The 25,018-nt window shown below is 44.7% G+C and overlaps 1 protein-coding gene across 1 annotated transcript; it reads left to right on the top strand.

The window, feature by feature from the left end:
* Window positions 1–267: 267 nt before the first annotated feature.
* LOC8050953 lies at window positions 268–19,189 on the top strand. The gene is made up of 3 exons (XM_002433508.3): window positions 268–507; window positions 1,196–1,307; window positions 18,426–19,189. The coding sequence occupies exons 1-3, from the start codon at window positions 399–401 to the stop codon at window positions 18,523–18,525; spliced, it is 321 nt and encodes a 106-aa protein (XP_002433553.1). The 5' UTR covers window positions 268–398; the 3' UTR covers window positions 18,526–19,189.
* The last annotated feature ends 5,829 nt before the right edge of the window (window positions 19,190–25,018 follow it).

The following is a 25,018-nucleotide window of genomic DNA, read 5'->3' as shown; positions in this document are numbered from 1 at the left end:
CACCAGATGCATGTTAAATGAAGGCCCAACAGACGCAAACATGAGCTACAACTAGGTCGCTTGCAACCCGATAGACACGCACCTACGCTGTGCCACATACAAAATAGCAGCGTCTGCGATCACGCCAGACACAAAGGCATTTCGACAGCTTCTGGGGTTGTGGGGCTCGACCGCGTCGTCGTGAACCTTACAGGGCTCTCGCTTCATGCCTGCTCTTTGAACTGGAACGATAGAGACGCCACGTGATATCCTCAGGAGCACTGGTGACACAGACGGCCTTGGGTCTGGAGGAGCGGAAGTGTGCACTCTGAAGCGCCGCATTCCTATAAGAACGACTCGCCCACGCGCGAGGAGACGCGATTCCTCTCGCAGCTTGTTAGCGTGCCGCCGAAGCCAGGATGCCGAAGCCGTGTCTGGTCTTGACACTAGTCGCCCTGTCCGCCATGGCCCACTGCATGACCATTGGGAACGGATACCGCGCTGACTTCGACATGCAGCTCGTCAACGGTGAGATGGGTTTTTCTCTACGCGGACTAAGTTGGACGGGGGCCAAGCCTTAAGCACCCGCGTGGATTGCCGGTTCGAATTGTTCCGTCGTTGGAGTTAAGTTTAGAACCAGCGGAGTCACGTTCTCAAGTTCCAAGTGGGAAGCTTTGTTGAACCGTGGCCCCAAAAGATAACTTTCTCAGGGTTCTTGTGTTTCGGACGGCCCAAAGCCTCTACGGTTCCACAAAATATTATTACTCTTTTTTTTTTTTTTTTTGCTTGCCAGAATTGTGAATAAACTTTTGAGTAAATCTAATTTCTGAAACGCCTAGGACAACACCGCCGTTATCATCAAAGAGCCCTGGATAGACCAAGGGTGTTGTTCTGGCAACGAGAAACGGTACAATAATACATAAATACAGATCCAATATATTACGCAATACTATTCTAGGGTTCCCGCCACTCTGTAGGGCGCCAATAAATTCCTAATTTCTCGCATTACTCGAATGTTTGTCAACGCAGTAATCAAAATTGATTAACCTACTGTAGTCATTGGAACACAAAAAGAAGTAACTGAATGTTTTTTTTCTGGCGTTTGAGTCGTTTCAACGGTGCCCAATTGCCACTGGGACGCCGCAGAAAACTCGAAAGTAAACATTTTTTTTTTCTATTGAAATCCTTCAGCCATGATGTCGGTTAACTTCTCCAGATTCCTGCGTCTTCGAAAACCTGACAATAGCCACGGGGACAAGTATACGCCAGGAATTGCCCTGTCGACGGCTAACGTGCGTCGGCCAGCACAAGACGGTCTTCATTCAAGAGTGAGTATCGCAGATACGGCTCGCGTTTCTTTCCCAGAGATTATATTTAGAGGGAATGCCGCCATCAGGCATTCCCCATAAATGGGCCGGGTCGTTTTAATTAGGGGCAGCCTTACTCTTGTCCTTTTTTTTTTTTTTTTTTGATGAAACAGAAACTCGGCTGTCCTTTTCAGAGCGTCGCAGACCTTCAGAAATGCGAACAATTTGCGAGCTTTCGGAACAACAGGCGGGCACGATGAAAGTGAAAGAAGAAAGTGAATCAGGACGGTGGGGATGAAGAAAAAAACAACAACATAAAGATAAAGCATGTTTCAGGAGCGCGCCGTCTCTTTCGATTATTGTATGCTATTTTATCGGCGACGTGAGGATTTATATAATTAGAATTTGCTTTGAGGTACCTTCTTTTTTTCATCTCTGAAACCGATAAGCAACGCGGCGTCGAAAGGCCGAGCTTCCGTCCTTATAATCGAGAATCCGGTCGCGGCGGATGTCATTAATGCTCCAAAAAACCAAACTAAAAAAAAAAAAAAAACAACAACACTAAGACTATCTTTTCCAACCTTTCATGAGTGTTTTTTTATTTGTACGCAAGGCTCTCTTTCTCTCTCGCTAGTATGCGCGGTTTCTAAAAAGTAGTAACGTCCCTGTTTTTTTTTTTTTTTTTCTTTTTTTTTTTTTTTTTTTTTTTTGTCGTGCTATTTTCGCTTTTTTAGCTCGTTGAATGCACAGTGGTACAGCGGCTTGTTTGAAAGGCCGTACACGTTTCCATGAATTATTCACGCGCATTTTCTTCTCGTTATTCGACTCGAAGCAACCTGTCAGCCGAAACATCTTATAACATTATTCTACTGCGTTTTTTCTTGTTTTCTTCCGCTTTCTTTATCGCCTTACTCAATGGATTTGGTGAGCGGCACACCTTTCTGCAGTTTCTTCTACACCATATGACTGTTCGGGCTCAAACAGCAAATATGTTTCACTTTTTTTTTTTTTTATCACGTGTATACTTGAGTTTCCTCTTTCGTTTCCAGGCGTTTGTTTTGCTAGAAACGGATGCGTACTCGTTATCCTTAACAGCTCAAACATAACGGCTAGGACGCAGCCAATTATGAAGTTTTTCGTTACTGTCCGAGAGGCTGACTAGCGTAGACGAGATGATCGGGGTTGGCCATGCCCTCGTTGTGTTACTCTCTCCCGCAGAGGACGAGCCGTCCTAGCCAATCGAGCGCTGTGATCGAATCACGTGACTGTGCAAATCGCGTGTCGCAGCGCTCCTCCCGAACCGGACACACAAACAGCATTGGATTCTGCCCAAATAATGCGCTCAAAAAATACATTTGTTTTTAACTTTATTTATTTTTTTGCTTTGTGACACCCACTTTGAGCAGACGCGTATTTTTGCACCATTCAAATTAATAATGGTCAGACTAATAATGTTGTGTCCTTTCGGTCCAACAATAAGTGAGAAAGAAAATGCGGTCACCCACCGCACCGAAGTATTCGTTTATGCGTTGGTAAGACACGAGTGCACAACTGGGAAAATATGACAGTAATCAATAATGGCGGCACCTCTTATTGGTTTCAGTTTTAAACACGAACCTGCGACTGTGTGCTCCGAACCACATACTTAGTAGCAACTTAACAATTATTGAGAGAAAAAACGCACGCAAACACTTGTCGATGAGGCTTCTACTTTCTTGTGGCTTGCACGGTTTGGGGTTTCTTTGCCCGAAAAACGTATTCCGCTCTTTCCCTGCCAAACAAGAACATGCTTTCCCGAAATAATTAATGATTGTTTTTTTTTTTTTTGGGGGGGGGGGGGGGGGGGGGCAGCAGTTTTGGCGACATAGAATGCTCTAAAGCTATCTTTTGTAACAATCAAGCCTTTCTTAGAGTTAGGAACAATTTTCCCCCCGATTGGCACCTTCCTTCTAAGAGAGTAATTTACTCCCGCAGAACATTCAATGATGCCCTTTGTACTATTCGCTCTGCCTTCTGCGATCGTACATGCTTATTAGCCGCCTTGATAAAAATGTAGAACCGTACCCACGGATATCCGCTTACGATCCGCATCCGCAGTCCCTGGCATCCGCCCCGACACGCAATCTGCCAAATCTCAATCATTTCTATCCCCATCGCCAGTTTACTGCGCATATCCGCGGATGATCGGCGGGTTATACGCGGATATGCAGGGAACTATGTAGAAATTCCATATGTCTACTTAAAGACTATTTATTTATTTATTTTAAATTTATTTATTCTTGAGTTGAAGATGTCCACCAACAGCTAAACACACTACCGGTGGTATACCATAATACATTCAAAACGAAACAAGCGATCCGAACACTGCAATAATGAAAGTACAACGGCAACATTGAATTGCAGATGTCCTATGTCATTTCCGCTACCACTATGTTTTCAAAATCGTTAAAACTCATAAAGACATCTTTTGCAGGGGACGTAAGATTATTGTACAAGTGCAGCATTCTCGTGAGATGCGAGAGGTTTGAATGCCTAGGAACATAAAAAGAAAAAAAAGAAAATTAATTATATCTCAAGACGCGAGATCGTATACGCTTATGTCTGTTAGCAAGCCTGGGCAAGCTACTCTGCCGTTCAATAGTTTGCGGAAAAATAACAAATCCCTAATATATATTCGCAAGTGTGATCATTTGCAATTTACGAAGTAACTAGTTATAGTCATCATAATATTTGTTAACGAGGTATCGGTCGTAAACCAAACAAAGAACACGTCTCTGCACTCCTTCAGTTCTCTCTAATCTAGAAAAAGACAATAAACTCCACGCAGTTGATGCAAATTCTAAATGCGAGCGAACGAAAACGTTATACAGTGCTATTACAGTTTTCGTGTTTAAAAGGTTCCTTGTGATTCTGGCCACCATGCCAAGCATCCTCAATGATGAAACAATTACAGCATTCACCTGTTCTTCCATTCGAAGGGCGGAATCCCAAAACACACCGAGATCTCGAATTTCAGACTTCACACATGCTCAGTATGTAAGAATGCGTATATACTATATTTTTTGGCTACATGTAATGACGTTGGTCTTTTCTTTATTTAAGACAATTATTCGAACATCTCATACTAACCAAATTAATATCTCTGCAATTTCAAGCAATCTCAAGGGGTTTTAATTTAGTGGAATATTTTTACTTTGTCTGCATACTGCAGCATCTAAGAAAAGTTCATACAGCCAAAAATATAATTGCAAAAAAAAAAAGATGTATAAAAGGGGAACAAGATTTGATCCTCGAGGCACCCCAGAAGTATGGCCCAGACATGACTACTTGAATGCGTACAAAGTTCTCGCGCCCCGACAAATAACTTCTGAACCTACTTGTTTACCTCTCGGCTACTCCATATGTAGACATCTCAAGTAAAAGAAATTCATTATTGACCATATTCAGAGCTTTCGTCATATCGAAAGAAATGACATCAACTTGTCCTTTGTTTTCAATCGCTGGAGCACAAAACTGCATGAACTAAGAAAGCGTTGTTTCTATTGGTCTGGCATTCCTGAAACCAGTGTTGTACACGTTCCTAAAAAAAGGAACGAAAGCTCGTTTCTCGTTCCTTCTGATTTTTGGAACGCGTTGCCGTTATAAGTTCCATTTCTGTAAAAAGAACTCGTTTCCGTTACAGTTAAAAAATGGAACGTATCGTTACATATAAGCAGGTTTGGGCAGAAATACTCAAAAATGTATTGGGAAATACAAATACTGGGATACATTAAAATAGTAGCTAAAATACTGATACTAATATATATCTGTAAAAATGTATCGCGATACGTATCGCAAATACATTTTAAATAGAGGCAAGAAGTATTGGGAAATACAAATAAAGGAATACATTTTAGGGAGGGCAGAAATACAAATACAGAAATACTGATACTGCAATACATTTTTCAAATTTGTTTGAGACACCAACTGAGATTAAGCTTGAAGTTTAAAGTGGAAGTTTTTTTTCAATCCCGAAATAGCTCTCCCGAAGGCTTGGCACTTAGCCTTGAAGGTAGTGGTTTCGGACGACGAGGAGTCTTCAATGGGCACAAGAAAAAAAAAAAAAAAAAAATACGTTCCATCAAGGACTGACCGAGGTCAATTCCCTGACATCCTGTCTGTCTGACGTGGGATGCAAGAAGACTTCGACCACTAAATAAATTATATTTCACCCTAAACCCCATCAAAACGCCACCACAGCCCCGTCCAATAAGGAAACCCCTGTCAAAATTGATCACATGACATGACGGTGGAATGAACTGGTATTCTTCATCTGTAGGTGTGGCCTTGAACGAGAAACTTTACCACGCTGCTGTATGAAAGGACAATACGTACACTCTTTGTAGGTTACCTCGTTAAAGATCGTCCACGGGGTGTCATTTGGAATTTTCGAGAATAGTGGACCACCTGAAGCATCCTGGAACGCATGTCTTATCTTCTTTTACGGTTGAAAAAACGCTACGGTGGCATCCCTTTTGTGAATGTCCTTCCTGCCGACCCTAAGCCACCGACGCATAGACATGCAGTCCTCAGGTTTCGTCTAGCATCATCCAAACAGAGACTTCGTGGATTGCGACCTGATATTGCCGGCACAGGTGCGAGCTCTCCGAGAAACAACGGGCTCGAGACGATTTGCAGGTGTACAAAGTCTGGGTCGGCTCAGCGAGGCCACGTCTGGCCTCCTTCCTGGGTTTTGGATGTTTTGGATGAACTTAACTGCGTGAGTCATCCTACTACTTCAAGTCAACCACCGCCAGGCTCGTGCTGCAACGGACTGTGACTCAGCTTTGCCGGCTGGGTGTACTGTGTAAGCTAAGGCAAGAGAGACGGTTAGCAGTGGGCATCGAATGCCAGCAAACAATGACTCCAGAAATCCCTACCTAAGGACCTGCGGCAGAAGATGCTCTGACTCCACTCCTGGCACGCCGCCTGGTTCGAGTCCCCGACTACGCAACAGTTCTCAGAAGAGAGGAGAGGACGCAAAGAAAAATAGTTTGGAGATCAGAAGGAACCTTGATCAGCATAGTAACAATGCCCCAGCATTGTTACTATGCTGATCAATGCGTTCGGACTTGCTTTTTTTTTTCCTGAGAGGGGGGGGGGGGGGGGGGGGGGTTAGGGAAGTATTTCTAAAAAATATAACGAAATACATTCCATTCTAATTGTATCGCGATACAAAGGACCATTCCAAATGTATTTCGATACAGGAATACAGATACTGGTGAAAAAAATGTATCGCGAAATGTATTTCTGAAATACTATCGCGATACATCTCTATCGCGATACTGCCCAACCCTGCATATTAGTGTATTTTACTGATTACCATATTTAGTTAGATCAAGCAAAGATTTTTTTGTTTTGCTTTTAGCTATCTCATCAAATGGGAACATACGAATTCGCATGTCGTGATGGAAGGGCACCAGGAGAAGAAAACAAGCGGGAGCAGGGTTTTATTTGTTGATATATTCAAGTTTAGAAATCTCAGTTTTAACCATATTCATGTTTGTGATGGGCGATTCAGACGAGGCAAATGTGCAACTGCAACGAAAAAAGAGTAGCACTAGTGACCGATGATCGGAGCAGTAAAATCGCGACAAGCGGCGCTATTGTTCCCGAGCGCGCCGATTGCGAGAATGCCAGTCACGTTCCATGTCTCAACGCGGGAGCGGCTGGCAGAAAATTCAGTTGTGAGATAGCTTTAAACTGCGAGCTTTAGAATGGACTGCTTTCTGCCGTCCGCCCCCGCGCTGAGACATGGAACGTGACTGTCACTCTCGCTATCGGCGCGCTCGGGAACAATCGCGCCGCATCACGCGATTTTGCCGCTCCGGTCGTCGGTCACTTGTGCTACTGTTTTCCCGTCGCAGCTGTACTGTTACCCCACACTGCCCGAACGTTTTACAACAACCTATAGCACGTTTCAATCTAACAAAGTCCCTTGTTCGAACAACAGTTGCTTCTCGATGTTGCTGTCCGCAAGCGAACAAGTGAAGAAAAGGGCAGGGCTTTTGGAAGGTCAGTCTCGAAAACCACAAGTACTTCTTTGCGAGGGTTGGATTCGTTGTTCAGTTTGAAGGTGGGGGACAAGGGGAGAAGAAATAAAGGTTAACTTTTGTCTATATTTTAAGTGATCAATGTTTGGGATACAAGGGTGCGTTCGATGTCTGGTAACCTGTGATTTTGTTGTAACTGTAGGTCTCTTTATACAAGTTCAGAAATGGCTGTAGTCGGCCTTAGATTTCTGGGTGTATGAGGATTCGTGAAAGCAAAGAAAGTAGCTGAGTTTGAAACGTCCCTTTTTCTGTGTCTTTTCCTGTGACTAAAAGTTTTGCTTTTTGCACCGCAGTCTTGGGCACACAAAAAAGAAGCAATGCCCACTACCTCTCCTGCACCCGACTCTTACCAAGTGAGGGCCACACAAAATGATCCCAAAGATAAGCAGCCAAATGGTTAACGAGTTAAAAAACAGTATCTTATTTAATATATAGTTTTTATACTTTTAGAATTTCCCTCTTAGAAATAAACTGAAAATTACCCCACTGGACGAAAAAAAAAAGGAACGCCGTTACTTTTTCCGTTCCAGCAAAGAAGTAACTCGGCGAGTTCCCGTTCCAGTTCCACCCATGCAAAATGTAACGGCAGCGTTCCTTCGTTCCTCCTAAAAGGAACGCGTTCCGTACAACACTGCATGAAACCATGCTGAGCAAGGTTAATTGTGTGTTCAAAAAAGCTATACCATAGTGTTCAAACAACCACCTCAAGAGCTTTCGATGCATCATACATCAATGAAACCGGCCAATATTTTTTTTCACTCTCTTGTTTAGGTCTTTCGATTTAGAAACAGGTACAATAACAGCGCCTTTCCACGCGGTAGGAAATGACTCTGACCTTAAGGACAAATCAAACAGAATTACAGGAGGAAGCTTAATTTTCGCCTTTACGAGTGGAACGCGTAAGCCGTGCATCATGTCGGCGTGGCCTGTTGAATAAAGCAAAAAAAATGACGGCGAGGCCTGTTCCGTAGCGCGTCTGCCTCGCAACCGAAGGGACGTAGGTTCGAATCCTGCCTAAAATTCTTGAAATATTTCTTTAAAGCAGACGTATTACTTGTAAAGTGAAATTATTTTAGACATGCGGCGACCTTTAGTTCACATTACATTTCACGTTTTAATCACTCTCATTTCACCTGTGACGCCACGTTTCATGCGAGCGTTGTGGGTTGTTTGAAATTCCCGCGCGAGGTAATCTGAAATCGACCAATCAGGATTTCTGATTGGTCTCTGACGCCTGCTCCGGCTTTTCTGCGACACGAGCTGCTAGAATTCACTTCTAAATCATTTTTTCCAAGAAGCTCCGGAGCTTCCATTGAACGCTCTCGCGATAAAATGTCTTAAAACGGGTGCAAATATGCTACAACAACCTTTCAGAATAAAACTGGGAATGCCGTCAATTCCCGTAGATACCTTTGCCTAGAGTTTCCTCACTGCATTTATTATTTCGGAAATCTCTACCTCATCCGCTAGCATTCCATTCCCGCGACTCCAAGGAGAGTGGAAGGTGTCAACATCGAGTGTTTGAGATGAAAACGATAACGAAAAAGCTGACAAGACATCTGGGAGGCATCTGACGGGGAGTGATAATTGCAAGCTTCTTCGTTCAAACTAATTTTCTGTCGAGGTTCTTTTGTGTATTTTTTCGTAAATTGCCCAAAATATCTCAGATACGTCCTTCGGTTTCCATCAACTCTCCTTTGAGCCTCATATCATCTTGCTGATAACTTCTTCACTAAAGATCTACACACACTGTATTTGAGATACCGATACTTTAATACAGTCAGCTTGTACCGCCTGTGGTAATTCAGCTTTATGTTACAATTCCGTCTCAGTTCCGGTGAAAACCAAAAAGGAAACTTTAAAGAATTTACTGTACCCACGGGAACGAACATACGGATTCCATCCAAAACAGTTTTCGTGAAACGCTCTGTCGCAGTGTCAACATCGCTTAATTTTGTTACCGGGGACCAATCTAAATCATCGTAATATCCCTGCAATCCATAAGAATCTCCTCTATTATACCGAAAAGAAGGACAGCTATTCGTTTGAGCACTGGGAAAACTTAATGAAACAAGGAGCTCGATAGGGGGGTGATACTTGTCAACCCTTAACAACGCAGCACAAGCAGCATTGACTTTGGGGCACTGGTCATTTAAAGGGACTAAATCCAAGACGTTACTAGCACTATTGAGAATGTTATTACATTGTGCGAAATCATTAAGCTGTGCAAAATCAAGCAAACGAAAGGCTCTTAATCTTGTTGGCGTGTCACTGCAATCCACTGTTCCAGATTGCCGCTCCACACCTGGGAGGTTGAAACCGCAATATATGTGCACACGGGAGTCGGACGCAGTAATTACAGACTCCAACATATCAATGTAGTCATTAAAAACAGCCTTGTCCGAGATCGCTGGAAGGTAGTAGTTTCCTATCAGGCAGCTTGTACCTCCAGCAGAACGTATCTCAATCCACACACATTCTCTATACGTCTCAAGGTCATACCTCCGAATTGCAACAATTCTCTTATTCACTGAAATATTCACACCATCACCTAACCTGCAGTTACGGTTGGCATAATCACGATTCCATCCGAAACATCACATAATTTGAAGAAAAATACTCGGAATTAAATATGGCACTCTGCAAACATGTTTCTGTTAAACACGCGATGTCATAATTTGAGGTCAGAAGGCCATGCTCGAATCCACTTGCCATCGTCCTCAGCCCGCGCACATTTTGATAATAAACTTTCACATTCATATTCATTCATCTGCTTTGCTCCTCTCGTTTTCTGAAAACTCAAAACGCATCGATGGCAATAATCGACCAAAGAATTGCCTGAAGATGCTGCCGTCGGGCCAGAGTTCGGGTGAGTTGACACGTTCAAACATATCATCTGCCACAGACAAAGAAAACGAAGAGCACGATGGGTGTTCTGGCTTCAAATTTGTACAAATCACCTCCTTATTGCCTAATACAGATGCCACAATCGTAACCACGTTCGTTTCGCTTTCGTTTGGCGCCAAGCGTGACACAAACAAAGATTTCGTTCTTGGGTGAGCAGAAACGGCAGTCATGGCGGAATTTTTAGCGACTCCCGTTTTCATCGTAGGTTTCCGTCTCACCACTTTGGTGAATCCATCGTCATCTTCAGTTGTAGGCTAGTAGCCTTGGCATTTTTCGCTGTTGCTGAATCCGCTCGTGATACCCAAATTGTCCTGCCGACGTCCCGTCGTTGTTGCCGTTCATTGGCAGCCATCTTCGCTGAGGCGCCGGAAGGTTCATTTTCCTTCACCACTGCAGCATACGCAGGCAAGGTCTCTGAAGCACAGGTCACACCATCCGAGGTAATTGAGCGCCCAGCAGACACACCCACCTGCTGGCGCAAGGCCTGACATTCTATCTTCAGATAGCAGACTTCGCACGTAAGAACGTCGACTTTCCTCAGCCGTGGCCGAATCAAGTCGCCAGTTGTTTGCAGATTACCTTCTTTCGAAGACTCGTCGCTTTCACTTTGCTTCCCGTTGGCCTCACTGGAAACAGATGAGTCACCGCCGCGGTGAGATGGAGCAGACCGTCTTCCGCACTCCGGCAAGTGCAATCACTGCTAGTTTAATGCGCTTGAGCCCTTTTGCACCAAGATTTCATACTCGGCAGGTCCCACGTTTACGCACTTACAGTGATAGCATGGCGTGGCAAGGACCGGAACAAGAAATAAACTGCTGCCTGCCTTGAATCTTGGCAGAGCATTTTCCGCAGACCGCTCGGGCCGCCATTTTGGAGCCTTAGAAGACGTAATCAGACTTCCGGAACATCTTACTTCTGCGGCAATTTGTCAGCTACATCTTTGATTAAGGCATGCAGGGAATGGCTCATTATCTTAACGCTTCTTGCTTCGTGATTCCTTCTTCGGCATTGTTATGAGATAATGCCACAATTTTGTTATATGATAGCTTATAATATAAGATATAAAATATTATAATAAGATAATATTCTGCTCGGGACTCACGACGCCCTAAGCGCTGCAACAATATTCAATTTTTTTTAGATGAACTTACTGACATTAGTTAGATTCAAGAATATTGGCCTACAACGTCACTGACCAAGTAACTTATTTTTTAGGGGTGAAGCTCCTTAGGGGCTAGCCATGTCCGTATGTCCGACCGCCGTCGGGTGCACATGCTCCTGCTCGTAAGCTCGCTCACGTGCTCGTGTAGGGAAAAAAAAACCGCATCTCCACGTGGTGAATGATGCAGAGCCGTGTATTGGGAGGGTTTGGCTAATAGGCGGAGCAAAGGCCGCCGCCAGCGCCGAATATTTCCCACACGCTTCGACCGTAAACAAAATTTGTGACACAACGTCGACCAATCAGGAGACCGCGACGTCACAATATTGCAAACATTTAAAGCGTGAAATAGGAGCGTTCAATCTCCGCCTCTCTACTCCATCTCACAAATGCCGGCAGTGAAGACAAAGGCACAGGCGCGTGAGCCTAGCCCAGCAAAGCGCTTTTGTTTGTACTAGAACCCGTGCATAGGAGTTACTTTCCAAAGCCACGCGCTGGTGCCCATGCCTTTGTCTGCACTGCTGATGTTTGTTCGCTCTGGGCCGGCTTGCTAGAACAGCGTCCTGAGACTGGCTGAAAGAAAACAGTGCAAAGGGTGGGGCGCGCTAGCGTCTTGAGACGTGGAGTCCCGCTCGGCTCGTGCGCTGGCCTTGGCAGTGCTTTCTTTCCCCGTCTCAGCTGAGACGCTGTTTCTAGCAAGTCGGCCCTGGTTTGGAGCGCACGTTCGTTTCTTCTACACTTGAATATTGGCGTGACTAAAACCTCACATGCACAAAGTTTTCAGTCACCGAGAGCTAAACCTTTTCACTCTAGCGACGCTAAAACGGCTCAAATTAGTCGTGTCACATATTTAGAGCACACGACCACCACTAGGGGCTGTTTCGCGGCCTGTGGTTGGCCCCGAGATGCTCGCCTATTCAAACCAATGTATGGCCAAACTCTCTCAATAAACGGCTCTGGAATGATGTTGATTGGGGCGAAGTAGTGCCTAGGGCGAAGCTCTGGTGGTGCTTGTCTGCGTAGAAGGTGAGCCGCAGCATGCCGAGCCTTTCGTTCGTTTTCATCCATGTCAGAAAGAGAATGTGTGGTCTGGAACGTGGTTATATATGCATTTGAGCATCTGACCGCAGCGTGACATGGATGAAAACGAACGAAAGGCTCGGCATGCTGCGGCTCAGCGTCTACCCAGGCAAGTACCACCAGAGCTTCGCCCCAATCAACATCATTCACTACGTGGAGATGCTTTTTTTTTTGTTTTTTTGTGGTGTAATTTCAAAGATAAAAACAAGCGTTTTCTCTCGATCTCACTTTCAAAAAAAAAAAAAAAAAAAAAAAAAAAAAAACTTGATGACCTAGCTCGGAGGTGTTGGCCTAGTCCCCCATGTGACGATTTTTGAATGCGGCTCATAGATCGGACACGAGCATTGCGTGAACACTCAACTGGGGCTCGTGATAATCAGCAGGGACTTTTAGCGAACTGTTAGCGTATTCCGCGTACCGCACTAGCGGAGCTTTTAAAGCATGCTTTTAAACGCGCGCTCGGGCGATATACGTGACCACGGGGCGCGCGCTTAAAAGCACTGCTTCAAGGCACCGGTATAGTGCGGCTCGCGGAACACGGTAACGGTTTGCTAATACAGCCTGCAAGTTCGCCTTCACCTGGCGCACCTTGTGCGTTTGTTTACCCCCGACCACAACCAATGACGGCGCGAGCTTGGCTGCCTTTATCGCGCGTTATCTACGCGCTCTATATATGTTGCGATTTGATTGGCGTGCCTCTTTTTACGTTCCGATGCGCCATAGACGCATTTTAGAACACTTGCTTGCCGTATAGCTCGAAAAGGATTCGGGGAGTGGCTCGTGTCCAACCGCTTTAATGACGGCAATAGCCGAACCCTAACAATGTTGGGAACTCAGCACATGTCTGGCTTTACCAACCCCAGCATGTGATTATGATAGATGTTCAATCAATCAATCAATCAATCAATGTTTATTTTTTCTCTTGTGCTAACCAACAGCTCGAAAGCCTACTGGGTTAAGCACACACAATTGAAATACACCCAAAATACAGAGTAGACAAAATAAAGAGTTGTGAAAGAAAAAAAAACATGCAAGCACACAAACGTGTATATATGCCAATTAAAAACACATGCATCAAAATGATCGTTATCCAAAAGACAGGTTTGTACTAAAAATATCGACGTCAGTAAATTGCGTGTTTAAAACATGTTGGATACGCGAAACCGGTGATGCGTTTCGAATGAGGTCTGGGTAAAAGACTCTAGGATTTCTAGAGTTTGTTCTAAGTGGTATGCGAAAGTTAACACAGGTGAGGAGAGTAGGGCTGTCTATTGCATTATGAATTAGCCTATGTAAAAACTGAACATCCCGAATAGACCTTCTTTTACCTAAGGTGCCCAGTGTTAATTTTGCTAAACTCGAATTATATTCATAAAAACACTTTCTTCCAAAATATCGGTCGTAAATGATGCGCACAAATCGCTTTTGTACATGTTCTATACTTTCACTTGCTGTTATAGATATGCAGTTCCAGACTACAGATGCAAATTCTAGTTTCGAACGTACATGGGTACTATATAATTTCAAGAGACAGTGATGAGTGATAAATGGTCTAGTTAAGCGAGACATTATTCCTAGCGTGCGCAATGACTGGCTGATAATGGAGTTTACATGAGAAAGGAAAAAAAGATGGTCGTCCACAAGAATACCTAGGTCTCGCATCTGCGTGGTCCGACAGATCGTTTCATTTTCCAGAACATATACATAGGATAAATTGTGACGCTTTCTTGACAGCGACATGACTTTTGTTTTGAACGGATTTAAGAAAAGATTGTTAGAACTGCACCATTCTACCACTGAACGAAGATCGTCCTGCAGCAAAGTACAGTCAGTGACTGAGGTAACCTCCCGAAACAACTTCACGTCATCTGCGAACATAAGTATTTGAGAGTGTTTTACGGACGACACCAAATCATTTATAAAAATAAGAAACAACAAAGGTCCAAGGTTTGAGCCTTGAGGCACTCCTGATATAGAAATGAATGGACGAGACAAGAAGCCAGATACCCTTACACAGTTCTGCCTTTTATGAAGATAACTCCTAAACCAGGTATTGTACTCAGGACTCAGGCCATAGTCCCTAAGTTTCAGCAATAACAGCTCATGATTGACCTTATCGAAGGCTTTGGACATATCCAGATATATTGCGTCTACTTGGCCCCGAGACTGAATTATTGGAAAGGCAAAATTTAAAAATGTGCACAGATTTGTCTCGACGGATCTGCCTTTGACGAAACCGTGCTGTACAAGAACAAACTTTCTTTTAAAATAATTATACAAACGATTGTACACCAGCTTCTCAAAAACCTTTGAAAATGAATTGAGAAGGGAAACAGGACGATAGTTACTAACATCACAAGAATTACCTGAGTTGAAAATCGGGACTACTATTGAATATTTCCATTTTTCTGGAAAGACACCACTCTGTATAGACAAGTTAAACACTTTTTCAAGAACAGGAGCAAAACATTCGGCACATCCTTTTAGAACGAAGTTGGGAATACCATCTGAGCCTGTGGACAGTTTAGAATTCAGCTTTCCAATAGCTAAAAGCACTTCGTGAACAGTACATCTAGTAAAAGGTAAATAGTCATCAAAAGTAGTATTACATGTCATGGGTAAAAGGGTGTTGACATTGGAAAAGCATGAACTGAAATGATGCGAAAACAACTCACAAACAGATTTTGGGGACGTTTCAATAACTGACCCGTTGCTCAGCGTTATATCGTTAACGTTCTTCGTGGTATGCTTTTTCACATAGCGCCAGAATTCTTCTGGTCGCTTGTTCAGGTTACGCTCCATCTGCCTGCGGTAGTGATATTGGTCGTTAGCAAGAAGCTTTTTTGTTAATTCACGACAGATGCTAAATTTTTCATACCATACGCCGAGCCTCGTTTTTTTATATAATCTGTGATAACGTAATTTTAATCTCAAGTAATATCGCAAATCTTTGGAAAACCACTTAGGGTACTTCTCTGGGCGGTTGGTGCGCTGGGGAACAAACAAGTTCATGGCATCATTGACTACCGCTGTGAAACTATCCACCATCGAATCTACGTCAGAGCATTGTAAGACATCAGTCCAATCATATTGTTCAAAATATTTGTATAAACTAAAGTAATCGCCAGCGCTGTACGCGTACTGTAGTGCACCAGACGAAACCCTTGACCTTAGAAACATAGGAAACGAAACCGTAAGGGGAGGATGATAAGCATCAGGGGTGACCAGCGGATCGTCTACACGAGCCACTTTCGAAGTAGGAATGTTAGATAAAACCAGATCAAGAATGTTACCGGAACAGTTCACGAACATGTTGTGTTGTGTAAAATCATTAAAATCTATGAAGTTAAACAAACAAGACGCTTTTTGACGTGTGCAGGAGCTTTCACTGTTAATACGACCATTAACCCAGTCAACTTTCGGTAGATTAAAATCCCCGTATAGTTGCACGCGATATTTAGTAACGTCTATTTCATTTTCAAGAAAATTAAAGTGGCTTACAAAGAGAGCCGCATCTGAAGCGGGAGGGAAATAATATGCTCCAATTAGAAAGTTGAACCCGTCACCAGACGGTATCTCGACCCAGACGGATTCTTGATAGGTTTCCAAATCATTTCGCCTATGTGCATTCAGTGATTGTTTGCAAGCTATCAATACACCACCTCCATATTTTATCCCGGAAGTATAATCACGATCTCTACGAAACACAGTAAAGGCAGGTGTAAAATATTCAATATTCGCAATGCCGTCATGAAGCCATGTTTCTGACAATATGACAATATCGTAATCGGTACCTAGCAGATTGGACATAAATTCATCCGATTTTGTTCTAAGGCCGCGGACATTTTGATAGTAAACGTTAAGATTTCGAGCCATGAGTACCTTCGGTTAAACTTTCCGCTGGAACCACGTAATGCCGGGAATTAGGTAACCTCCCCAAAAAAGGGCGAAAAAGAGAGCCATCTGGCCAGACGTCTGAGTTATTTAACACTTGCAACGACTCCTCGTCAACGGCAAGATGGAACGAGTTATACGTGGGGTATTTTGTTTTAAGTTGCGTGTAAATCACAGGCTTGTCCCCGATAACAGTTGATACTATAGATTCGACGTCAGTGACGCTAGTGGATGGGTCCAGACGGGACACAAACAAGCCTTTGGAAGGCGGTGGGCGAGGCACCGCTTTGACGGTGCAATTCTTGGCTTGACCAAATGAGGCCTGAGGCCTTGGACCTCAGGCATATAATCGGCTTTAGATGACGGGCCCGCATGTCTGGCTGCTAGTTGAGGGAGTGAAGGCTGCTCGTTTTTCCTTAATTATTTCTGCGATACCATTGCTTGGGGAGAAAAACTAATGCGTGTTCCATAGGCTCTAAACATCAGGGATTCATTCTAAGCGGCACTTGCTCAAAGTACAAACATCGTTGCGTTTAATATAATCCCGTATGAAAATGTCAGATATGGCCCTGATATATATTATATATGGCACTGTATGATGATATAAGGAGTCAAATATGGCCACATACCGCCATATATGGGAGAAAATACGGTTACATATCGTCATATAAGTGGCCAAATACTGCCATATATCGCCATATACGCGTGCAAATACGGCCATATGTCGCTGTATAAAAGTTCGAATAGTGCCATATGTAGCACGTTCACGACATTAATGGGTAAAAATATATCCCCTGATAACGATATTAGGGCCCGTTTCAGTCGTGCACGCAAAAAGTTATATGTACTCACGAAGACACTAGTTGATTTATCTATATTGCATGAGTCTCATATGATTGGTTAACTATTGTTACCATCCTTAAAGTGAAGTTATTCCAGATATTTGGACCAATTAATCAATTGCACAATTTGAATATTGAAAGACAAATGAAATTTGGTTTTATGTTTGACGTGTAACAATATGCCAAAGTGCATAAGATCGGAAAGCGAGTTAGTCAAATAATGGATTTTAGAACGCATCTCTTAGGCGCCCGTTTCCGCGTTAAGCGGTGTCGGCGTCGCTGTCGGCATCGGTGTAACCGCCCTGCTAAATTTAGCGGGAAATTGAACTGGTGCTTATGTCACGTGAAGTCAATTTTCGCGGTAAATCTAGCAGTGAAACTAATTTTGTTCATGTTTCCCCGATAAATTTAGCGGGGAAACACGAACCGTTAGCTTATTGAAGATGCAAGACGCTACTTCGTCGTCGCGAATCCTTTCCCCTTCGAACGACTGCGAAGCCGCTCCGCCCGGAGTACCCTATGCAGCATCTTTCAAGAACCGTTCGCGCAGCATCGCAACCTTCCGTTTGCGAGCGTCGGCAATTCATTGTGTGTTGAAAGTCGGAAGATGTGCTGTCCGTCGTGTCTTTTATGTGTAACTCTTTCGTAAAAATATATGAAATTTAAAAAACGCGAACCTAGCAGCAGTGTACACATAAGTTTAAATTTATTGGTAATATATATATATATATATATATATATTTATTTATCTATTTATTTGTGGACATCGTGCACAAAAAATAGTCGCGCTTATTTTTCCATTTAAAATTATAATGTGGTTAAACGGCGTAAAACATAGTATCTTAAAATTTGCATCATTTTGGGTCACTTTCGGGCTGGACAGCTTTCCTTCTCCTGCCCCTCCGCCCTCCCCTGCCCCGGGCACCACTCTAAATCAGTAGAAACCGAGGGTAATGTTTCAGTTACGAGTTTCCAGTCTCATTTCTGCTTAAAATGCCAACGAGCACAAGAAACAAGTACCTGGAAATATTTAACCTTACAAAAAAAAAACACGACACTTTGTAATAGTTTTAGCACTTTACGGCCAAAACAATGTGTGGGATGACGACGCAGAAAGGTTGTGATACTGCGCTTGTCCCAACTCTGAATGATGTGCCTGTCGCAGGTGCACCACTTACCACTGCCCGACCTCCAAGTGCCGACTGGAAAGGCGGGAGGGCCCTTACCCGGACTGTTGCCCGATGCCCGTGTACGTCGACTTCTGAGCCCTCGCCTTCTTTCGAACACGCGGGATCGCCTCGGTACTGTCCTGACAATTCAATAAACAATTACCCGTTTCTCCGGCAGCCTGACCGTCAAGAAGCGCTGGCAAACAGTATATCATAGACGCATCTATATGCTGTCGGTGGCCTCCGCCTTATAAAAAAATCCTATAGGGGTTCGATTCATTTGCGTATCCATGTTTATCGATACGTTGGAAATGCTGCGGAAGCTGTGTGCTTGCTGGGTCAATCAAGCGTCTGTCTGAAGCTAATATTTTTAGGAAAAAAGACATACTTTTTTATTTTAGAATTTCCGCGTGTTATTGGTTTAAATATTGGACTCTATTATACGTTTCTTTTTTTATTTTGTATACAGAGTTTTGGAAACTAATTTAAAGCAATTTTATACTGTCCATGGAATTGGAGATTCTCTACCAGGATACTTTTTTATATTCTGGCAGGTTTCAAGTGTAGCTTGGCAGATTAACTATTGTCAGGCAATTGTTCTGAATTTAGTTGTGCACCTGAAGAACATAATTACAGTAATTTCAAAATTTCAATATACTCTGAATTATCCAGCAGATTAGTTTGCAAGATCTTCTTCCGCGGAGGAACAAGTACAAAACTGTATGCTTTTCGAGTAAAATAAAAATTTTCTTAATGTTTTCACCTTTTCCTTGATGTCATTAATATAATAAAAATGACAACACCAGCATGGCCATTTTCATTACCTCCAAGTCAGTGTAATTTGCCGATCAGACATGGCATATTGTTTGGTTATATGAGCGGTTGAACTAATAAAAAAAACAATAAAATAAAAATATGTGTGCCTGAATCGCAAGTCGCCCGCGCCATGGTCAATTTTTCGCAAACCTGAAATAAAAACATTCTACACAAAAAAACTGTATCAAAGTTACAAAAAAATCCAATTGAGCGAAAACGCGATTTGCACTCGCAAAGCTGAATTGCTCAGTCTGTTAAAGGGACCATGAAACGATTCTGAAATCGAATTTCATCCACCGCACGTCGTAAAAGGTGTGAAAAGAAACACAAAAACGCAAAAATAGGGAGCCAAAAATATTCTTCGCAATAGAACTTTTTAAAAGAAAACCGGACTCTTTTGCGCCTTCTTTCCTTCGAAAGCTCTCTGCTTTTTCACTGCGATGCATCCGCGGAACCGCAGAACGTCAGCCGAATCCACGTCGCCTATTGGGTAAGAGCCTACCTCACCAGCACCGCGATCATAAACAATAAATAGCCGGCGAATGTTTCCTAAAAGTTTTGTTAAATAATATTCAGATCCACATTTTGTAGCATAATTAGAGATGTGACGAAAATTGACAAATTTGATAATGCTGAGAACCAAGCTCCATCTATCGTGTGGTAAACGAAGCAGCTACAATAGGGCCGACAGCGTCGCTCAGTTACTTGGCCGCGACGACCAACGAACGTTTATTTTTCTACGTGTTCTTCTCGCGCGTCCCGACTTCAAGCAGCAAGAAAAAAGTACTTGAAACAGACCACGACGAACAATAACGCTGGATCCACAAACACCCAAGAAAAGCTACAACGGCGACGAATCTACCGACGCCGACCAAGCGAGCTCGGCAGATAGGCCTAGCAGGCACTCCGACTCGGCGCAGCGTTGCTTCAACGGTACTTGGCTAAGACAATTATACATGCTCGTTCGTTTAAATTTTTTTCTTCATGACTTTACCACTAAACGGATAAATCAAGATGCAGATTGGATGTGCGTAACCCGTCACGAGAGGCTTAAAAACCGGTCTTGTCTCAGTCGGTCGGAGGCAAACGCAAGTGGTGAACGGGACTTCACAGCGGCGTCTCTAAGCCTTTTCCGACTTCATGCGACAACGCAGAAGAACGCAGGAGAAGAAAACAACAAAAAAAGCACCTACGAATTTTAACTGATTATAGCAGAATTTGAACTGTACTCACCGTTATTGAACTGGCCAAATTGTAAATCAAGCTTCTGAAACCAGACCAAATGGAAATCAAAATGGACAAACTGAGAAAGGGAACTCGCCCAGCTGGCGGCTTAACTGTCGAAAATGCTCAATAAGAAACAAACTAGACAAACTGAAAAAAAAAATAGTGTCGCCGAACTGGTGGCTGAACTATTCATAACGTCAGTTGAACTCGTGAAACTGCTAGCTGAACTGGTAGACGGGTTGTTAAACGTTTCAAAACTGATACTTGAACTGAAGTCTTTTTCAGGACAATCGCAGCGTCGGACTTCTCGAGGTACGTTCGAAGCTTGATGTTCAGAAGAGCAACGGATGTTCGAAGTTTTTGCTGAAGTGACCGCATGACCTCTGTCATAAATCACAACCCACAAAGATAAAACTCAATTAATCAATCAACCAATGTTTATTGTAGAGTTCAGGAAGAACAATGGACCTTTTCCGAGAAGCGTTCTGCGCACGCGCGAGCGCCCGATGCCAAGCGGTGGAAGTCGGCACGAAAAAATCGAGGAAATTCAAAATGAGGCTGTAAATCGACGAGTAGAATACGTAATTGCAGCATATATATAATTGCGTTACACAAAAAAAGAAAGTGGACGGAAAGAAAAACACGACGTTTGGGTGAACGCTACGGATTTCCTTCTTTAAAGTCGCGCTAGGCCTACCTCGTTGCATTGGGCACGCGACGCTGCTCAGAGAGCGAAGCAACTGGTAACGTAGCTCCCATTATTGATTGGTAGCGCAGGTCACTTCCTCGATTTTTTAGTTCGCGCAGCCACCGCCTGGTGCCGTCGGTATATGGAAAAGGTCCATTGGGCTTCACGATGGCATGTTTCAATAATAATAGGCTATATTACTAATAGTACTAATAATATTAATAATAAATACATTAGTGTTTATTACAGTAACCAGGAACATCCAATTGATCTTCGCACTGGCACAGTTCAGTAAAGTGGACACCGACACACGCGCGCAGACGCGCATACTGCAGGCGCACATGGACGCACAAGGAACTTACGTACACGCGCACGCACGCACAAGCACGAAGACACCCGCAGACGCGTCCACATGCGTGCGCACAGACGCACGCGAATACAAATACACGCAAATACAACAAAGGAACCGATATAGCTACGGTTTTAGACAATAACAGTAATACCTAAAAATATTTAATTTAAAGAGGTAGAAAACAAAATACGTTTTTTACCTTTTATTTGTTGCCAAAACAAATCGTTGGCAATGCTAAAATTGTAAATGAATACTGTGCAACGTTCTTTTTTTTCCATAAAAAATCGCGACCAGATTTCAAAATACCAAGGCTTAAAATACCTGTAGTTGGCGATCACGGGAGCCAGGGTTTCTTGTTTGCTACTACCACCTTCTCCGTTACCTCTAACTTTTGATCGGTGTCTCTCGTGTAGAAGTGCATTCGCGTCATAACAAAGCTAAGTAGTTGGGCAGTGAAGTTTTCACAGTGGTCTTTGCACCCCAGCCTTCCTATGTCCCATTCTCAGGGGCTCGGTGAGGTAGCTCAAGATGTATTTATTTTTACTTGAAATAAATCCTAGAAGCGTCATGACATCGATAAAACAACATTATCAAGAATTTGTTTTAAGTACAACTGTAACGTTAAGAAAAGAGTAGTGAACATAAATCGAATTCAAGTAACGCGCTCATGCATAAACACGTCAACAAACATGTTGCAGAATCAGGCACTGGAGAATGGGATCCCTGTCGTTTCATCGAAACTCGTTTTGAGGAATTACGTTTCGTGAACAACTATTCATGGACTTACGTTTCGGCTACACGACAGTAGTCACGCGAATCGTATGCTGTAGGGACCGTAGGGACATTTCATCTGGTATGTATTACTACCTTATTACAGAAAAAAGCTAATCTCGAAAACTGCCAAAGCTACGAGGGCCCGGCGGGCGTGAATTTACCTCAAAAGTCCCAGGAAATGTTGTATCAATCCAGACATTCTCACACTGGCAATAGTCGTTGGTAATACTCTCCGTGAACTCACACAAAAACTATCTGTTTCACGCCGTATCCAGGGGCATCAAGGCCAGTCACACCGAGCGGGTCGGGCGGGCTGCGTCACGAGCGCCGCTACGCGACAGTGAATGGCTAATGCGTAACTTTTTTCTCGGAGCTTGTCAACTTTGCCGCTCCAGTAACATTGCTGGAAACTTCGAGAGTCTCGCGAGTCACCGTACTTTCTACGTTTAAACCGTTTTACTGGGTATTTTAGATATCTTTGTTATGAATACTGTGTTCAAGAAGAGCAAATGATGACTGAGAGCTGGGTAACGCTTCTTCTTGCCAACGACCTTAAGTTGTGGACAGCCCACTGACGACCATACCTCGGCAAACCTCACTCATGAGGGCCCTCACTCACCCTCACTCACCCTCATCTTCACAGGTGAGGTGAGGGTGAGTGAGTTTCTGAACCAGGAAAATTCATGAGTGAGGGTGAGTGAGGGCCGTGAGGGCTGTGAGGGCGGTGAGGGCCGTGAGGGCTGTGAGGGCGGTGAGTGCCGTGAGGGCGGTGAGGGCCGTGAGGGCCGTGAGGGCCGTGAGGGCGGTGAGGGCCGTGAGGGTCGTGAGGGCCGTGAGGGCCATGAGGGCCGTGAGGGCCATGAGTGCGTAAGGGCGGTGAGTGGCGTGAGGGCCATGAGTGCGTGAGTGGTGTGAGGGTGGTGAGTGCGTGAGGGGTGTGAGGGCCATGAGTGCGTGAGGGCAGTGAGTGGCATGAGAGGCGTGAGGACCGTGTGGGCCGTGAGGGCGGTGAGTGCATGAGGTGGTGTGAGGGCCATGAGTGCGTGAGGGCGGTGAGTGCGTGAGGCCCCTTCAGATCGTGCATCTTTCTCAGCAATTTTGGTGTTAATGGCGGGTTGTTCTCTAGCTTTCCCTAGATCGACACGAATTGCTGAGTTCGGGTCCGGCTCGAAATAAGCAAGCAACTCGGAGCAAATTCGAATACGTTTGAAGCGGCTGCATCCAATCAGGGACGCAACATTTTCACGTGATACCTCTTGCCGGTGATGATGACACCGAAAGACTTGGTCCTGGTATGAAATCGATCGTTTTTTGGAAATAAACTGTTTCAGAAAGGTGCATTAGTATTCTTAACGAGATTTAAATGCATAAAAACACGTTTATAATGCGTAATTGTGTCTAAATAGTGCAAGAAAAATAAAATTTTATGATGACGATGGCAAATTGCAGCAATTGGTTGCTGCGTGTGATCGCGGGCGACCCGTGCTGCTGCTGTTGCGACGTAAAGTTTCTGGGCGAAATTGCCCCATCTGAAGCTGGCCTGAGTGGCGTGAGGGCCACCAGTGCGTGATGGACGTGAGGGGTGTGAGGGCCGCAAGGGCGGTGAGGGCGGTGAGGGCCGTGAGGGCGGTGAGGGCGGTGAGGGCGGTGAGGGCGGTGAGTGGCGTGAGGGCTATGAGTGCGTGAGGGCCGTGCGGGCGGTGAGGGCGGTGAGGGCCGTGAGGGCGGTGAGGGCCGTGAGGGCGGTGAGGGCCGTGAGGGCGGTAAGGGCGGTGAGGGCGGTGAGGGCCGTGAGGGCGGTGAGGGCCGTGAGGGCGGTGAGTGGCGTGAGGGCGGTGAGTGGCGTGAGGGCGGTGAGTGGCGTGAGGGCCATAAGTGAGTGAGGGGCGTGAGGGCCATGAGGGCGGTGAGGGCCGTGAGGGTCGTGAGGGCGGTGAGGGTCGTGAGGGCGGTGAGGGGCGTGAGGGCCGTGAGGGCGGTGAGTGCGTGAGGGCCCTGAGGTTCAGTGAGGGTGAGTGAAGGGCTGAAGGTGAGTGTGACTGTGAGGGTGAGGGTGAGTGAGGGGCTGAAGGTGAGTGTAGCTGTGAGGGTGAGGGTGAGTGAGGGGTTTAGGTGAGTGTGGCTGTGAGGGTGAGGGTGAGTGAGGGCGACCTAAAATGCCGACCTCTGCTGACGACTGGCGCAAGCGCCGGTAAGCGTTTCGCCGCTCCTTCATTCTTTGTAGCGTACCGTGTGCTTGTTGAGTTATGCTTTATCCTATTTATGTGTCTCCCCGGTGTTGCTTCGTTATTTGAAAACAGCGCACCTTTAAAACCTATGGCTCGCTCCGCCGAGTGAGAAAGATTCGCGTGCGCCGAAGCCGTGGGCCTGTTCTAAGCGCCGTCCCACGAGGCTTTGGCGAGCCGTTCCAATGCCGTTTGACGGCAGTTCAAGCATTCAGTCGGCCGTCAAGCGCAGCTAGGTCATACTAGTTCTGACGTATGGTCCCAACAGCCTCTCGCCGCCGATATGTTTCATAAAGAGGGAGTGAGACAAATGTGACAGGAGCGAGCAGCATGCTTTCTTGCCTACACTCTTAGAAAAAAGGGTCAGTATAGTCCTCCCTAAATTGAGGAACGCTCTTGACACATATGTTCCTTCAGAAAGGGAGAAACTTTCGTCCCTTAAGCAGGGGAGGAAAAGTTCCTCCGTCGACTGCATCTCATTATGGCGGCCACGAATCGAGCAAATCG

This window comes from Ixodes scapularis, unplaced genomic scaffold, assembly GCF_016920785.2.
Source record: "Ixodes scapularis isolate PalLabHiFi unplaced genomic scaffold, ASM1692078v2 PGA_scaffold9__187_contigs__length_104089568, whole genome shotgun sequence".
Taxonomy (NCBI): domain Eukaryota; kingdom Metazoa; phylum Arthropoda; class Arachnida; order Ixodida; family Ixodidae; genus Ixodes; species Ixodes scapularis.
The sequence above is the reverse complement of the archived record's forward strand: the minus strand, read 5'-3'. Positions and strand labels throughout refer to the sequence as shown.